Source organism: Carassius carassius, chromosome 48, assembly GCF_963082965.1.
Source record: "Carassius carassius chromosome 48, fCarCar2.1, whole genome shotgun sequence".
In the NCBI taxonomy this organism is placed as follows: Eukaryota; Metazoa; Chordata; class Actinopteri; order Cypriniformes; family Cyprinidae; genus Carassius; species Carassius carassius.
This window is the reverse complement of record NC_081802.1, coordinates 1,252,814-1,267,745: the sequence shown is the minus strand read 5'-3', so window position 1 is coordinate 1,267,745 and position 14,932 is coordinate 1,252,814. Positions and strand designations below refer to the sequence as shown.

The 14,932-nt window shown below is 36.9% G+C and overlaps 1 protein-coding gene across 1 annotated transcript; it reads left to right on the top strand.

Annotated features, from left to right (window-relative positions):
- Window positions 1–7,781: 7,781 nt before the first annotated feature.
- LOC132131155 (inhibitor of growth protein 5-like) lies at window positions 7,782–14,098 on the top strand. The gene is made up of 8 exons (XM_059543143.1): window positions 7,782–7,886; window positions 8,353–8,424; window positions 8,556–8,722; window positions 12,294–12,405; window positions 12,498–12,600; window positions 13,156–13,291; window positions 13,369–13,430; window positions 13,511–14,098. The coding sequence occupies exons 1-8, from the start codon at window positions 7,850–7,852 to the stop codon at window positions 13,548–13,550; spliced, it is 729 nt and encodes a 242-aa protein (XP_059399126.1). The 5' UTR covers window positions 7,782–7,849; the 3' UTR covers window positions 13,551–14,098.
- Window positions 14,099–14,932: the final 834 nt, after the last annotated feature.

Genomic DNA, 14,932 nt, shown 5'->3' with positions numbered 1-14,932 from the left:
TAGTCAGCGTTTGGCTTCAAACTGTCAATCACGCAAAAAAAATGGGTTTATGTATGAACAAGTGGCGGAAATGTCAACATCTTACTCAAGGGCAGAGTGTCATTCACGACGGCTGCAATATCAAGCGCATTGTAATGTCCCCGGGCCGACACACAATGCTGACACCTGTGCAGTCAGTTTCATAAAAACGACTGCGACTGTCTTACACGAGTGTGGACGTGGAAGATAATGAAGTTTGGGGAAGAGAGGTTTATATGCAGCTTGTAATAATGCAGCAAGAGCCGGCGCGTCAGGGACATCCATCAAGCTGGGCACGGTAAACGTCGTCGCTTCCATCACACGTCAAGTGTCTGTTTGCACCGGCACACGGGGCAGTGCACAGGGAGGGATTCGACAAGGGGTTCTAGAAGTTAAAAAGAGCCGAGAGCGAGCGCCGAGGGCACTAGAGCCCCGAGTGCTGATATGTGAAATAATGACTGCTGTTATTAAACACAGGTTTCCTGATATCTTTGGCAAGAAAAAGGGTTTAATTGGCACACATAGTCTACTGTGATCTGATAAAGGGAACAAGGGTAATGAGTCACACCTGTTTAGGAGTCACCACTGTGGCTAAATGAGGTTATCCATCATAGTCTCTCCATGTTAAATCAGTGGCAACTCTTCATCTACAACAACAAAAGCTAATAAAAGCAGCCCTTTGAATGACTGGCGAGCCACTAATGACTAATTAACTGGGATTGCTTTACACAAGACGTGCTTGTCAGTGGCACTTTGAAAGGAGTTTTAAAAGTCAAAACTCACCCGATTTACTTTCTCAAAGCTCAAGTGCTTTCAAAACTTTCCGCTTTTCGTGCAAAAAGGAGCCACGAACAATGGGTCTCATTTACTAAGCATGCATACGCATAACTTGAAGTCTGTACATTGAACATTTTTGCCAACAAATCATAATTCACCATTAACTTTCCTACTAAAATGCAGTCGGAATTTATGTAAAAACCACTACAAGAGTCGATTTTATACAAAGATATACAAATATATTTAGCCGTAAACAGTGAATAAGTTCAAGGATCTTGCAGCACATCTTTAGAGAGAATCATATGTTCGCTCAGACTGTGTTTGTAAAGGCCTTGGCATGTCTGTAAATCTTGGGTATGCAGTCGCTCATTTACAATCCTCCAAATTCATTAACAGTAGTAGAATGAGTTTAAGAACATAGTCATTTGTGTGTTGTGAAATAGGCCTGTGCAAAATAATCCAATGCAATTATTTGTAATTGAGAGTAGTCTGGAAGATCGTCCGTGTCGTATTCATGACCTTCTTCCTCTGTTGTCACCGTCTTCCCCATTTCTGGTCCGTCTAAAAACACAGATACATGCACAGACCAATGAATAGTGGTGTAAACGAATTTATTAGACCATTGCACATTTCAATCAATCGTCGAGTCTACAAAGGACACGCAATGCAGTATGCAAGGCATTTCACTCTGAGAAAACAATATATAATGATTAAAATAAACAGTGCTCAAGATGTAAATAAAGAAAGGTCAGTGACATCCTCTCACAAGTTTCCTTAATCATCAAATGTTCTTGAATGCAAACAGTCCCTAACATCTGTTTTGAAACCACACATAACTCATAATGCATCATCCCATAACATAATGTAAAGGACCAAAGTGCACTTCCATTAAGATTTCAAAGCAACTAACATAAATAAAGCATGGAAACATCCCAAAGTGCCTCATTCATGAAACACAAGCAGAATTTTTGTGCACGTTAAACTTAAATTGAATGCAACATTTCACACTCAAAAATAAAGGCTCTACATTGGCATCTGTGGTTCAATGGAGAACCTTTAACATCTGATGTCCCCATTTCCATGGTCATAGAGGCTTAAAACCCATTACAATCCCTTTTCAGATATCACTAGGGATGATTTCATTTGTATGCCCTTTCTCAGCATCAGGGAACAATGGGAAAAGTGGGTCAAAAACATCTGTCTCAAGATCTGAACGCTCACCAGAAAACACCTCTGAAACCGCAGGTGCGCTTGGCTTTTCTTCCCTATTTAGTTCAATAAATCTGAGTCAAACCATTTTGGGAATTTAATTATAGCTCGTCAAAAAATTAAACTGGTTCCAAAGCTTTAATGACCTTTGCCTGCTTTCCATTTTTCTGCAACCACCCCCACCTCTCAGTGTCAGACGTAAATATTCATACCCCCACGGACATATTAAAAAAAACACAACCTTTTGATCTCTCTGAGGGGCCTTCACCACACAACCTGCTGTAACTAGCATCTAATCTGCATAATTACTGTAAAAACAGAGCTGATGGTTGCTGAGTGTGAAGAGAGGCGGCACTTTTCATGACAATGTCGAGTATTAGGCCTGTAATCATTGAGTTGATGAGGGAAGACGCTAATTACCTTCCCTCTGAAGTTTGATATTAGATTAAGTTACCTCTTCCGAAGTGCACGAGAGCCGTGTATTGGGAGATGCGCATATTTAGGCCTGTTTGTTTACCAAAACGTGTGGGGGGATCAAATTAGCATCGATAATGTAAAATTCGCACCACAAAAAAGCAACAACTGCACGCATACTGAGCACATCACAGCGAAACAATGGGGTTTCGGAATCGCACACGGAGTCGTCAAAGCCAAAACATTCATTTGGAAACAAAGAAAATCAAGTTCGAACGAAACAGATGTTCAAAACTGGTAATCAAGGGCTTGATTTAGCTTTGCCGTTTGTGTCTTCAAAACACTAATGAATCATTCAAAAGACAGATTCTCTGTAGGACACGAGCAACCTGTCACAGTCGTGATCTCGAGATAAATGAACGGTGTAGTAAACAACACAAGGTCGCTGTCGTCAATTGCTTCCAATTTGCTTGGCATACTGAATGCAGGTTTTTTGCCAAATCTTATTAAATAGGCCTGTCCGCACACACTAGATACATCAGAACTAGTATTCAAGGGACTTGATATCCCACATAAAATCCCTGCCAAGGTGGTTAGCTTGAGTCTAGTTAGTCATCTATGGTTTTAGAGGGATTTTGGACACTGGTTACTCTGTAAGACGAGCTAACCCAACATAAGCCTTACTACAATCTGAGCCACCATTTTGCAAACCAGGACAAATTTTGGAAACCACAGGCCAAAATGTGAAGTCTTTGATCACTTTTCAAAGAGTCTTAGTCTCCGATGAATCCTGATGGAGGCTGGGCCCTGCAGCGTAATGACTCCTACAATGGCCTTATGAAGAACCAAAAGAAGCGTAGAAAATAATGATACATGTGAATAACAAAACAACCCACATTATTTGGGAACATTATATCCTGTTTCTCCTTATGAAGTCGATCCAACTGTCCATGGGCGAGAATACAAATCCCTTTGAAAACATAAAATGATGTATTTTGCATCCTTTTGCTGACAAATAAATGTGGATATCCAGGTGCAAGAGAAAGAGTACACACTGTTCGTTTTCATTTTTTACTACAGACATAGTTTCAATACAAAGCTGGTTGAAAGTGAGCAGACTTATCTTTTAACCAACAACAACGAAATTCTAGACAAATGGCTTTTGACAGGCACAAACTGCATTCCTCCAGTGATTAGACTGCCTGGAGTCACACAGTTTCTGCCCTGATGGTTTGTAGTAAGTGCTTATGCAGTGGATCACCCTCGAGATTGATTTTGTCAGCAGGGATGTGTTTTATATCCAGGTGTCTTGATAGGATTTCAAGACTCAGACTTATGGGTGAAGGTCAAATCAGAAGGTCTGTTTAGGCCCACTAGCGCTGTTACAGTCGTTTAATTTGGTCATCTTGAACCGTTGACAGGAAAGCTGCTCTAAAGACTTATCACTCAAGCTTTGTTATGTCTACAAACATGTTATTTAGATTCTATAAGAGCTGTCTAATGGTGAAAGATGTGATACGTTTGTTTGTAATTGAGTGTCCTTTGTTCTGCATCTTAACCACAGTGTGGCACCTTACGAAGAACCTGTGGCAAGGCGAGACTTAAAATAATTAATGGGATGGCTAATGAACAGGACGGCTAGTCACGCGCCCCATTTCCATTTTGTCCCCTCCATTCAGTTGGAGCTCCATTTCTCTCTTGAGCGCACCATTCATGGAAACACATTTGCATGTTAAAACCGTTGACATTCATACATAATTTCACTCGCAATTATCACAATCAGCGAAAGGCGTGGGAGAGCTGTCCATCAAAAACAATAGCTTTTAAGGATTCGTACACCAGTGTTTGGAAGCTAACTATCGTCTGACCATTAACCAGTGATAAGCCTAGAGTAAATTGCACACTATTTGTACCAGTATGCAACAACAAGTAGCACTTACAATTGATAACCAATTGATGTTATTTGTAGATTGAAAGAATTTTTTGCACCAATGTGTAATTAGGTTCTATTGTAGCATGTTTCTGGCAGACAGAACTACAAATCAAAGACTTTAACGTTGCAATTACGGGATAATAACAAGAAAGTCCTATATGATGGGAGATCAAACAACAAGAAATTATGTAACAGATATACTGGACTCCTCCTCAGATTTCTCCCTCCCAACCTAATCAGCCAATCCTGAACATGCAAAAATGATTGACATGCATCCACTATCTACACATTTTTTGATTGAGCCAAAAACAAAGGCACCATCATGGAGTGTGATTTCTCATGCTTTCGGGACATTTTATGCACATTATAGCATCTTTATGCAACAGATAAACTAAATCCAAACTCAGACTAAACTACTAAGAAAAAAAGTGTTATCGACACAAGCTAACAAAGTAAATTCCCTTCTTTAATAAGGTTTAAAAAAAAGATTTTCTCCACCTAAGAAGAGCTGAGAAAACCCATCAATTGATGTCAATTCTTGGATTTGCCCTGACCTTATGGAGACTTTTAAAGCCCCGGTGAAAATGGCAGGTTCTGTCAAGGTAGCGCGAGTCTTTTCATCGATTACGTTTATATCTCCACAATGCCGAGGTCTGTGACAGTGAGGGAAACTGAGCACTACATCTACCTTCGCCGCAGCAGACTGCTGTGTGTGCATTTTATCCGACCAATTAGACTTTATCAATCAAACGCATGGCTCCAATATCCTGCGTGCAATAATTTTGGCAAACAAAGGCAAGAGAGATTTGAGGTGGATCAGCAGAAATGCCACCTGAACTTGGGTTACTGGATTGAAAAGCATTCCAGCGTTTTGCATCCTGGGACGATTCACAATTTTTTCAATATGCAGGGAAAAAGTGTGAACGCAGAAACTTTCCATTAAGAGATTGGACTTACTGGATATTCAGGTGCGGAGGTTCTGTCAACCGACCACTCTGTATCTTAGGGTTATTTTAATCATGACTTTAGCACACCTTCCCATAGCTCAAACAGTTGAGTATGATGCTAACAATTACAAGGTTGTACATTCAATTTCCAAAGAAAGCACTGATTAAATGTGTACCTTGAATGCATTTGATAAAAGCATCTGCCAAATGCATTTATAACTGTAAATGTGACCTCATGTTGGCACAGATATTACCCACAACCACAGTTTAACTTTGGAAATTAGTTTGTCAAGTCGTTCCAAACCAGTGTGACTTTCTTCTGCGGATCACAAAAGAAGCTGTTTTGAAGAATGTTGACTTTGGACCCCATTGACTTTCATTGTGTGTACAGAATAAAAAACTTTTTTATTTTCAAAATATCTTCTTTTTTGATATGTGATCAATTGCTTGCGATATTCGCATTTAGAAACTGATTTTGATTAAATCTGTTTTATAGAACGTTGGGAACCAAACCACTTTTGGACCCCATTGGCTTTCATTGCATGGATGACATGCTGCAATTTTCTAAATATCTTCTTTTGCGATATGTGACAAAATGCTTGGGATATTCCCATTTGGAAGCTAACTTTGCTAAAAGCACCATTAAGATGTTTCATGGAACATTGGGAACCAAATGAATTTGGATCCCATTGACTTTCCTTGTAGGGATGGAATAAATACTGCTGCATTTTCCAAAATACCTTCTTTTGCTTGGGATTTTCCCATTTGAAAATTCCCATTTTTGATAAAAGCGTCAGCTAAATGAATGTTTTTTTTTAAATCCAATCCAAGCCATTTTTCTCAATGCACAGTTAACTACACACTACAATCTCTCAACTCTGCCACCATTTACAGCACGATTGTGCCGAGTTTTTATAACTTCCCTGGTTACTGAGAAGCTGCTCTCCACCTACCAGTTTCGAACAATCAAAAGAGGTTGCTTTCCATGAGCTGAAGGGTCTATTACTTCTAGGTTAATGACAGGCCGTGTACCTGATTGCCAGCAGGCCCCTGTGCACCTGTTTCAATTGTGCCTCCTTCCTGTATATTTCTGCAGAGAACGCCGTATGTCTCCTATTCTTTTCAAAGCACTGATGCAACCACAGAGTCAAACATTTGCTTGATTCCTCTACATCGAGCACCTAAGCTTTTTTTCCCATCTGCCTTTTCTGGTTTTGTAATGTGTAATTTCCATCTGCTGGTGGAACACTGTGTTCCTTAAAAGCCGGAGGAAAAAATGGCAGTGCTTTATAGAGTTCACTTTATACAAAAATGAGGCGCTCACAACAAAACACAACAAACCCCTAGTGGGGCTTAAACACTAAGAGACAAAATCCAAATACTCTCCCCAGTCTGTCTTTAATGGACCTTAGTTGACCTCTCCTTATTTTTGTAAGAGTTTCTCCTTTTACAAAATAAAAAGTTGAAAAGATTTACTCTGCAAAGCAATGCTTCCAACATAACATGCATCTAAATCAACATTTGCTTTACCAGGCATGTTAAAAGTAAAGACAGGTGAGGAAGATTAATGACCAATGACTTGTGTCGTAAGAGCTGTTTAAATACATTTATTAACAGGCATGCCAATATATATAACAGTCATAAACCTATTTACAGTATACAGTCCTTAGATATGCATCAGTCTTGCATAATAAAGATTTTGAGCCTCACATCACATTTCAGACGAGTCTGCCCTCTACTGTACAACCTCATATCTATCATCACAGACATGAAGTTATTACTTCAGAAAAGCCACTTTGAATACTGATTGATCATTATAAAAATATATAAAGATAACTACAACTATCTGTTACCATTGGACTTTACCAAAATGAGTTTTTCTAATTTAAATATTCTCTTATTTTCTCAACCCACGGGTACAGAATACTCTCCCTTATATTCTCCCTATAGGAAAAAAAATTAATGCATATATATATATATATATATATATATATATATATATATATATATATATATATATATATATATATATATATATATATATATATATATATATATATATATATATATATATATATATATATATATATATATAAACTGCTTTCGATAAATGTTTTTTTAAATCCAATCCAAGTAATTTTTTAAACATGATGCATATCTAATAATTTATTTTATTTTATATATATATAATTAATTTATATATATATATATATATATATATATATATATATATATATATATTTTATATATATATATATATATATATATATATATATATATATATAAAATATTAGGTAAGATAAAATATTATTATCATTTATATATATATTTTTTTTATTGCTATATCTATCGATCTGTGGTGATGGACATGGAAAGATCGCTAATGAGCCAAGCCCCACTGGCAGCCAATCAAAACACGGCATTTAAAACCCCCACCTATCAGCCACTAGCAGAGCGCTGCCTCATTAATTATTCATGACATACCAATGTTGTTCCACCTCACGCGCACTGTGGGAGAAAAACACGCTTCGAACTCGTGAAGATCGTCACCATGGCGACAGCGATTTATCTCGAACATTATCTCGATAGTGAGTACTCTTCATTTACCCGGGATTTAGCGTCATTTTAAGCGGAATGAAGGCGTTTTCAAAGCTCCAGTTTGATGATGCTTTGATGGCTAATGTGAGATTAGCATTAGCGCCGTAGTTTACTAGCCTACAAAGTGATTAGCTTAATTTCGACCGCATGAATCTGTGTAGATTTGTTTAATTTGTTATTTAGTTTTGTTGTTTATGTAAATATATATACATGTAACTTACTGTAAAACCACAGCGAGTTATGAATACAGGGAAAAAAAGTAGTTAGCCAGTATGCTAACAACATGCTAAATTGTCAACAAACCTTTTGTTTACATGTCTTAAGTGGGATTTTATATGTGTTTATGAAATTAATACACGTGTTTTCTGCTCTAAGATAAACAGAGACACAATCCAAAACTTTCCTCATGCAAGTAAACAGTATACTCAACAACAAATGTGTTTTTTATGTTCCTAGGCATTGAAAACCTTCCCTGTGAGCTCCAGAGAAACTTCACACTCATGAGGGAACTTGACAACAGAGCCGAGGGTGAGGTCTCCAATCGTAGTGTGCTGACTACCTAGGGAGCATTTCTGACCATTCAACACGATTGACCAAGAGCACAGCATTTACAGCTCATTGGTGGATATCTGACTGGGTTTTCCCGCCTTTTCTTGCAGAAAAGAAATGTGAAATCGATAAGCTCGCAGAAGAATACATTAAAAACGTCCGGAATCTGGCTCCGGATCAGAGAGTGGAGCACCTGCAGAAGATCCAGAACGGATTCAGCAAATGCAAAGAATACAGCGACGACAAAGTGCAGCTCGCCATGCAGACGTATGAAATGGTGAGTAAACGATTCGCGATTTTACGTTTACATTTAGTCATTTAGATCACGCTTTTTTCCAAAGCGAATTACAAATGAGGAAATTTTACACATTTTAGAAGTTCGTTTGTGATTTTTTTTTTTTTTAAGATTTTTTTATATGGAATATGTTTCTAATCTATTTTATTGTTAAAAACCTTAATTTAAAAAAAGTAAAGTTTTTTTATTTTGGTAATTGTGATTACAATTTTCCATATTTTATACTCAAGCTTTGTAATATTTAATAGAGTAGAAATAGTTTTATTATTAAAAATCGCAGAACATTTATATGTAGTAAATATGTAGAGTAGGGCGCTACTCTTGTTGTAGCGACCAGCAGCAAAAAATACGACGTATTCCGCTCCCTTCAATAATATTTGCAAATGCTCAGTCACTCAAAAATAAGATTGATGAGCTACAAGCAAATTCGAACTATCTACAGGAATACAGGAACGCCTGTATTATGGCCTTCAGTGAGACGTGGCTGTCGTCTAAAGACGTCGACACGGACTTATCGATCAGCGGCTTTGGGCGCCTGTTAGGATGGATAGAGACTCTGAAGTCACGGGGAAATCTCAGGGTGGTGGAGTGTGTGTATATATAAACCAGCGGTGGTGTAGCAACATCACCGTCAGGGAAAAGATATGCACTCCTGATATCGAACTGCTTTCCATCTCCGTTCGTCCGTTCTATATCCCGAGAGAATTTCCCCAGATATTTGTGACTGTAATATATATTCATCCCAAAGCAAACACACAAACTGCTGCCGATATTATTCGTAAAGTGACTCAAAGACTTCAATCTCTTTCCCCGGATGCCCCATGTCTGCTTATGGGGGATTTTAATAATTGCAAACTGAGTAAATCCCTCAATTTTTATCAATATGTCACATGTCCAACTAGAAAAAATAAGACTTTGGACAATTGCTATGGTTCAATTAAGGAGGCTTATAAGGTCTCTCCTCTGGCTCCCATAGGATCTTCAGATCACTGTACTATTAATCTCATCCCGGTGTACAGACCTATACTCAAGAGGGGGGAAGTTAAAACTAGAGAGATTGAGATCTGGGACGAAGAGTCTGTTCTGAAATGACAAGGTTGTTTTGACTGCACTGATTGGTCTGTTTTCATTGACTCTGCTTCGGATATCGATGAGCTTGTTGATACTGTATGTTGCTATATTTCTTTTTGTGTGGATTCTATTATTCCAAAAAAACATGTCAAAGTGTATGCAAATAATAAGCCATGGGTCACTAGCTCATTGAAACAAGTATTAATGAAAAAGCATAGTGCTTTTCATAACGGGGATGAGCATGAAATAAGGGAGGCAACGAAGGAGGTCCGAGCAGAAATCAAGAAGGCTAAATTGCAATATAAAAATAAGATAGAGGAAAGACTGGGCAGTAACAACCTGAAGGTAGCATGGGATGGGGTGAAAAGAATGATAGGGTTGCAAAAAACACAAAAAAAATCAGTCCAATTGCCAATGTATACAAATGATAGTGAGTTATCTGAAGCATTGATCACCTTTTTTTCACGTTTTGATATTCATGACTTTTCAGACAAACTAAAGAAATTAACCGAGGAACAGGCTCAGGTAAAATCTATTCCTTTCTCAATTACAAAAGAGGAGGTTAGGTCTGTATTTAAGAGAATTAAAGTAAATAAGAGTCCAGGACCGGATGGAATTACTGGGAGATTGTTGAAGTGCTGTTCAGAGCAGCTCTGTGGGGTGTTTGCCGACATCTTTGAGATGTCCTGGGAACAGGGAAGGGTCCCAATGGCTTGGAAGGAGTCTATCATAGTTCCAGTGGCAAAGGGCAACTCTGTGAGCACACTAAATGACTTCAGACCAGTGGCATTGACCTCACTGGTCATGAAGTCATTTGAAAGGATTGTAAAGCGGCTTCTGCTGTTCAGGGTGGGTGGGGCCCTGGACCCCATGCAATTTGCATATAGGGCTAGCAGAGGGGTAGAGGATGCCCAGATTACACTTTTAGATCTCCTGTATAGACATTTAGAGGGTCCTGGTACACATGCCAGGCTCTTGTTTTTTGATTTTTCTTCTGCTTTTAATACTATCCAGCCACATGTTTTAGCATAGAGGTGGTAGAGCAGTACAAATATCTGGGCACTGTGATAGACAATAAACTTAAATTTAACATAAATGCAGAGATGATCTGTAAAAAGGGACAACAACGATTGTACTTCCTAAGGAAGCTTAACTCTTTTAATGTTGATAAGGTTATCCTGTCTTTATTTTATAAATCTTTTATTGAATCTGTCCTTACTTTTGCTTTTATTGCCTGGTATGGGGGCATCAGCCTGAGGGAAAAGAATAACCTCAGCTATATTGTAAAGGTGGCTGGTAAGTCAATAGGCTGCCCACAGGTCTCCTTGACAAATATTTATGAGAGGCAGGTTATGAGGAAAGCAGATGCCATATTGGATTGTGTAAATCACCCCCTTCATTGTTCTTTTGAGGTCCTCCCCTTAGGCCTGAGATTCAGAGTCCCTCGTTTTAAATCAAATAGGACAAAGAACTCTTTTATACCAAGTGCAATTCGGTTGCTAAACTTGCATAATTCTTGATCTAGATGAGTAGTAGTGTAACAGTGTTTTTAATTAGTAGTTGTATTGTTATTTGTATGTGTATGTGGTGTTTACCTGTTGTGCTACCTGTGTGTTTACCTGGCTGTAAGACAAGTTTCCCTTAGGGGACAATAAACTGAAACTGGTATAATTTTCCATATTTTATACTAAGCTCTGAAATATATAAAAAAAAATGGGTCCATAGAATCCATAGAATTTTTTATAATAAATCTAATTTTCAGTATTTTATAATCAGCAAAATATTTAGTAGAATCAGTTTTATTGTCACATTTCATGTAATTGTTATTGGTATCAAATATAATTTTCCATATTTTACGCTCTGAAATATCGAACCACAGATATTTTTTATAGTAAATGTCATTTTCTTTATTTTATACTCCGCTATTAATGATTTAATTAAATATAAATAACTTTATTGTCAAAAATCACAGACCTTTTTAGTAGTAGGTATAATTATGTATATTTTACATTCATTCATGAAATATTTAATTGATTAGAAACCATTTTACTGTCAAAAATCAGATTTAGTATAGTAAATATACAGTTTGTTTTTATACACCGGTCCAAAATATTGAGTAGAAATGGGTTAATTATCAAGAACAAGATTTTTTTTCTGAACTTTCTGTATTTTATACTCCACTTTAAAATATTTGAGTAGAATATGCATATATATATATATATATGATCTTTAGTTTACCTTTTTTTAAACAGATAAAAATAAGAAAAATGCAATATTGACATTTGTTTTGACATTAATAAAGAAATAAAAATGACATCAGATAAAAGTATTTCTCATTCCGAATCATAATAGAAATGTACATTATAAGTAGTATTGAATAGTCAATAAATGCTTTTTTAAAATAGTTTGATTAAAATATTGTACATTTGCACTGGGAATCTGCATTCATTTTGATAAAAATACATGAGGCTTTTCTCATTAGGTGGACAAACACATCCGAAGGCTCGATGCAGATCTCGCTCGCTTTGAGAATGAGCTGAAGGAAAAGTTGGACGTCAGCGGCTACGAAAGTCCAGACAGCAGAACGGCCAAGAGTAAGAACATCGCTCGATTTGGTCAAATATAACAAATGTCATAATCAACATGATATACGAGGAGATTAAAACTGAACTCTTGTCCTTCATAGAGGCACGCGCTCGAGGAGGCCTGAAGGAAAAACGACGGACGAAAGGAAGAGCACGCAAATCTTCCGACGACGACTCGCCGCGGAAAAAGAAAACGAAGAACAGGTGAGACGTACCCACAATTGAAAACCTCCAAGATCTAAATGAGTTTGTTTGGAGAAATGTAGCATTGCATCACTTGCTCGCCAATGGATCTGAATGGGTGCCGTCAGAATTAGAGTCTGATGATAATCCACAGCACTCCGGTCCATCACTTAACATCTGGAGAAGACAAAAGATGAAACAAATCCAGCATTTAGACGTTTTAACCAAAATAACATTTCCTCCAGTGAAAAAGTGTTCTAGTCTTTATGAGGAGAGAAATCTGCAATCTGTTTTGAAACAAATATGTGGTTGGATTAGGATGTGAGAGACAACAGGAGACAACTTGTGGATTACTGTGATGTTTTTATCAGCTGTTTGGACTCTCATTCTGACGGCACCCATTCACTCCAGAGCATCCATTGATGACACACTGATGCAATGACACATTTCTAAAAACCTGATGAAGAAACAAACTCATCTTAATCTTGGATGGCCTTCTTACTTTCCTTTAAAGGATATTTCACTCAAAAATGCAGGTTTAACGTGACATTTACATTGTTTTCTGTATTTCCACAGACCTGAGTTCTCTGAGTCCATCCTTCCAGTTCATCCGTCAGACGTCTTAGACATGCCTGTTGACCCCAATGAACCCACGTACTGTCTGTGCCACCAAGTGTCTTACGGAGAAATGATCGGATGTGACAATACAGATGTGAGAAACGAACGCTTTAAACCGTTGATTAGCTTTTCCTCATAGTATTTATTTAACAAAAGTGCCTTTCTCAACAGTGTCCCATTGAGTGGTTTCACTTCGCCTGCGTCGATCTAACAACGAAACCCAAAGGGAAATGGTACGTGGCTTTATTAACCAGAAATTGTCAATATCTCCATTTCCAACATCAAAAACCAACGTCTCTTTTCCTTCTTCCAGGTTCTGTCCCCGATGCACCCAGGATCGGAAGAAGAAATGAGATGCACATTTGTAGCGTTGAGAGACTACATTTCTATATACATGAGCATATATATATGTATTTTGATTAGGTAGTAAAATAGAATAATATATACTCCTTAATATGGCCGTGATGAAATATATATACGAGGGTCACGAGGAAACAAAGTGTTTATTTTTTCAAAGTACTTGAAATGTTTCCATTTGTATGAGTTTCTTCTGTGTCATCAAATTGTCGTTTTCAGACAATATAGGATTTGTTATATATGAGATATATATTTTATTTTGTTCTCCTTAATTACTGATTAGTATGTATTTTCATTTTGTATGAAGCTTCAAGCAACTATCGTGTCATTGTGCTTTGCTCATGAAATGTTTTGCGAACTTTTAAGATGCTGAATTTCGGCAGCTGCTCTTGCACTTAAAATATAACGCGACTACTTTTTTCGCCAATTATCGATTTGCTTGAACTTGCTCTTTGTTGCATTAGGAAGAATATTTGGCAGAACTCAAGGCGATTAACTACTGTGGAAGCTTGTTTCTGCCTCAGAATTAAAAAAGGTAAACTAACGATTCAGATTTTTCTCGCAATTCTTACATTTTTATTTCGAAACTTTTTTTCACAACTTCAGGTTTAGGTCTCAGAATGTCGCAATTATGCCTTTTTTTCATCAGTATGGCGGGAAACAAAGGCTGAATTGTGAGTAAAAGAAAAAAAAACGCAATTACCGTTTTTATTCCATAGCAGAAAAAAAATACAGAATTGATGATTTTCTTGGAACATGTACATAATTGACTTTACGTCTCTCAATTCTTTAGTTTATATTTCGTAATAGTTTTTTGTTGAAGGAAAAATAAAAAAAGTAATTGCGACTTTTAGATTTTAGATTCTCGCAATTTTTAGATTCTTTGTGGCAATTGCGAGTTTTATATATTGCAATTCTTCTCAGAATTGAGTTTGTATCTCGTAGTTCTCATGTTTTTATTTATCTTGTAAAAAGCCACAATTACTTTTATTCTGTGGCAAAAACAAAAAAATATAGCAATTCTGTGTATATATCCCATAATTGTCTTTTTTTCAGCTACGGTATAAAAAGTAAAAAAAAAAAATTGTGATATTTACCTAATAATTCTGACTTTTTTTTCCTCGCAATTGCAAGTTTATAACTTACAGTTCTTTAGTTTATATCTTAGATTATATAATTCATTTATATAAAAAAGCCATAATTATCTTTTTAATTCTGTGGCACAAAAAAGAATTGCGAGATAAAATTATTTCGCTTATGTCACAATTTTTTTTTTTTTTTTTACTTCAATCACTAAAACAAATTGTGAATTTTTTTTTTTTTACCTCAATTCTGACTTTTTTTTTTCTCGCAATTGCAAGTTTATAGCTTACAATTC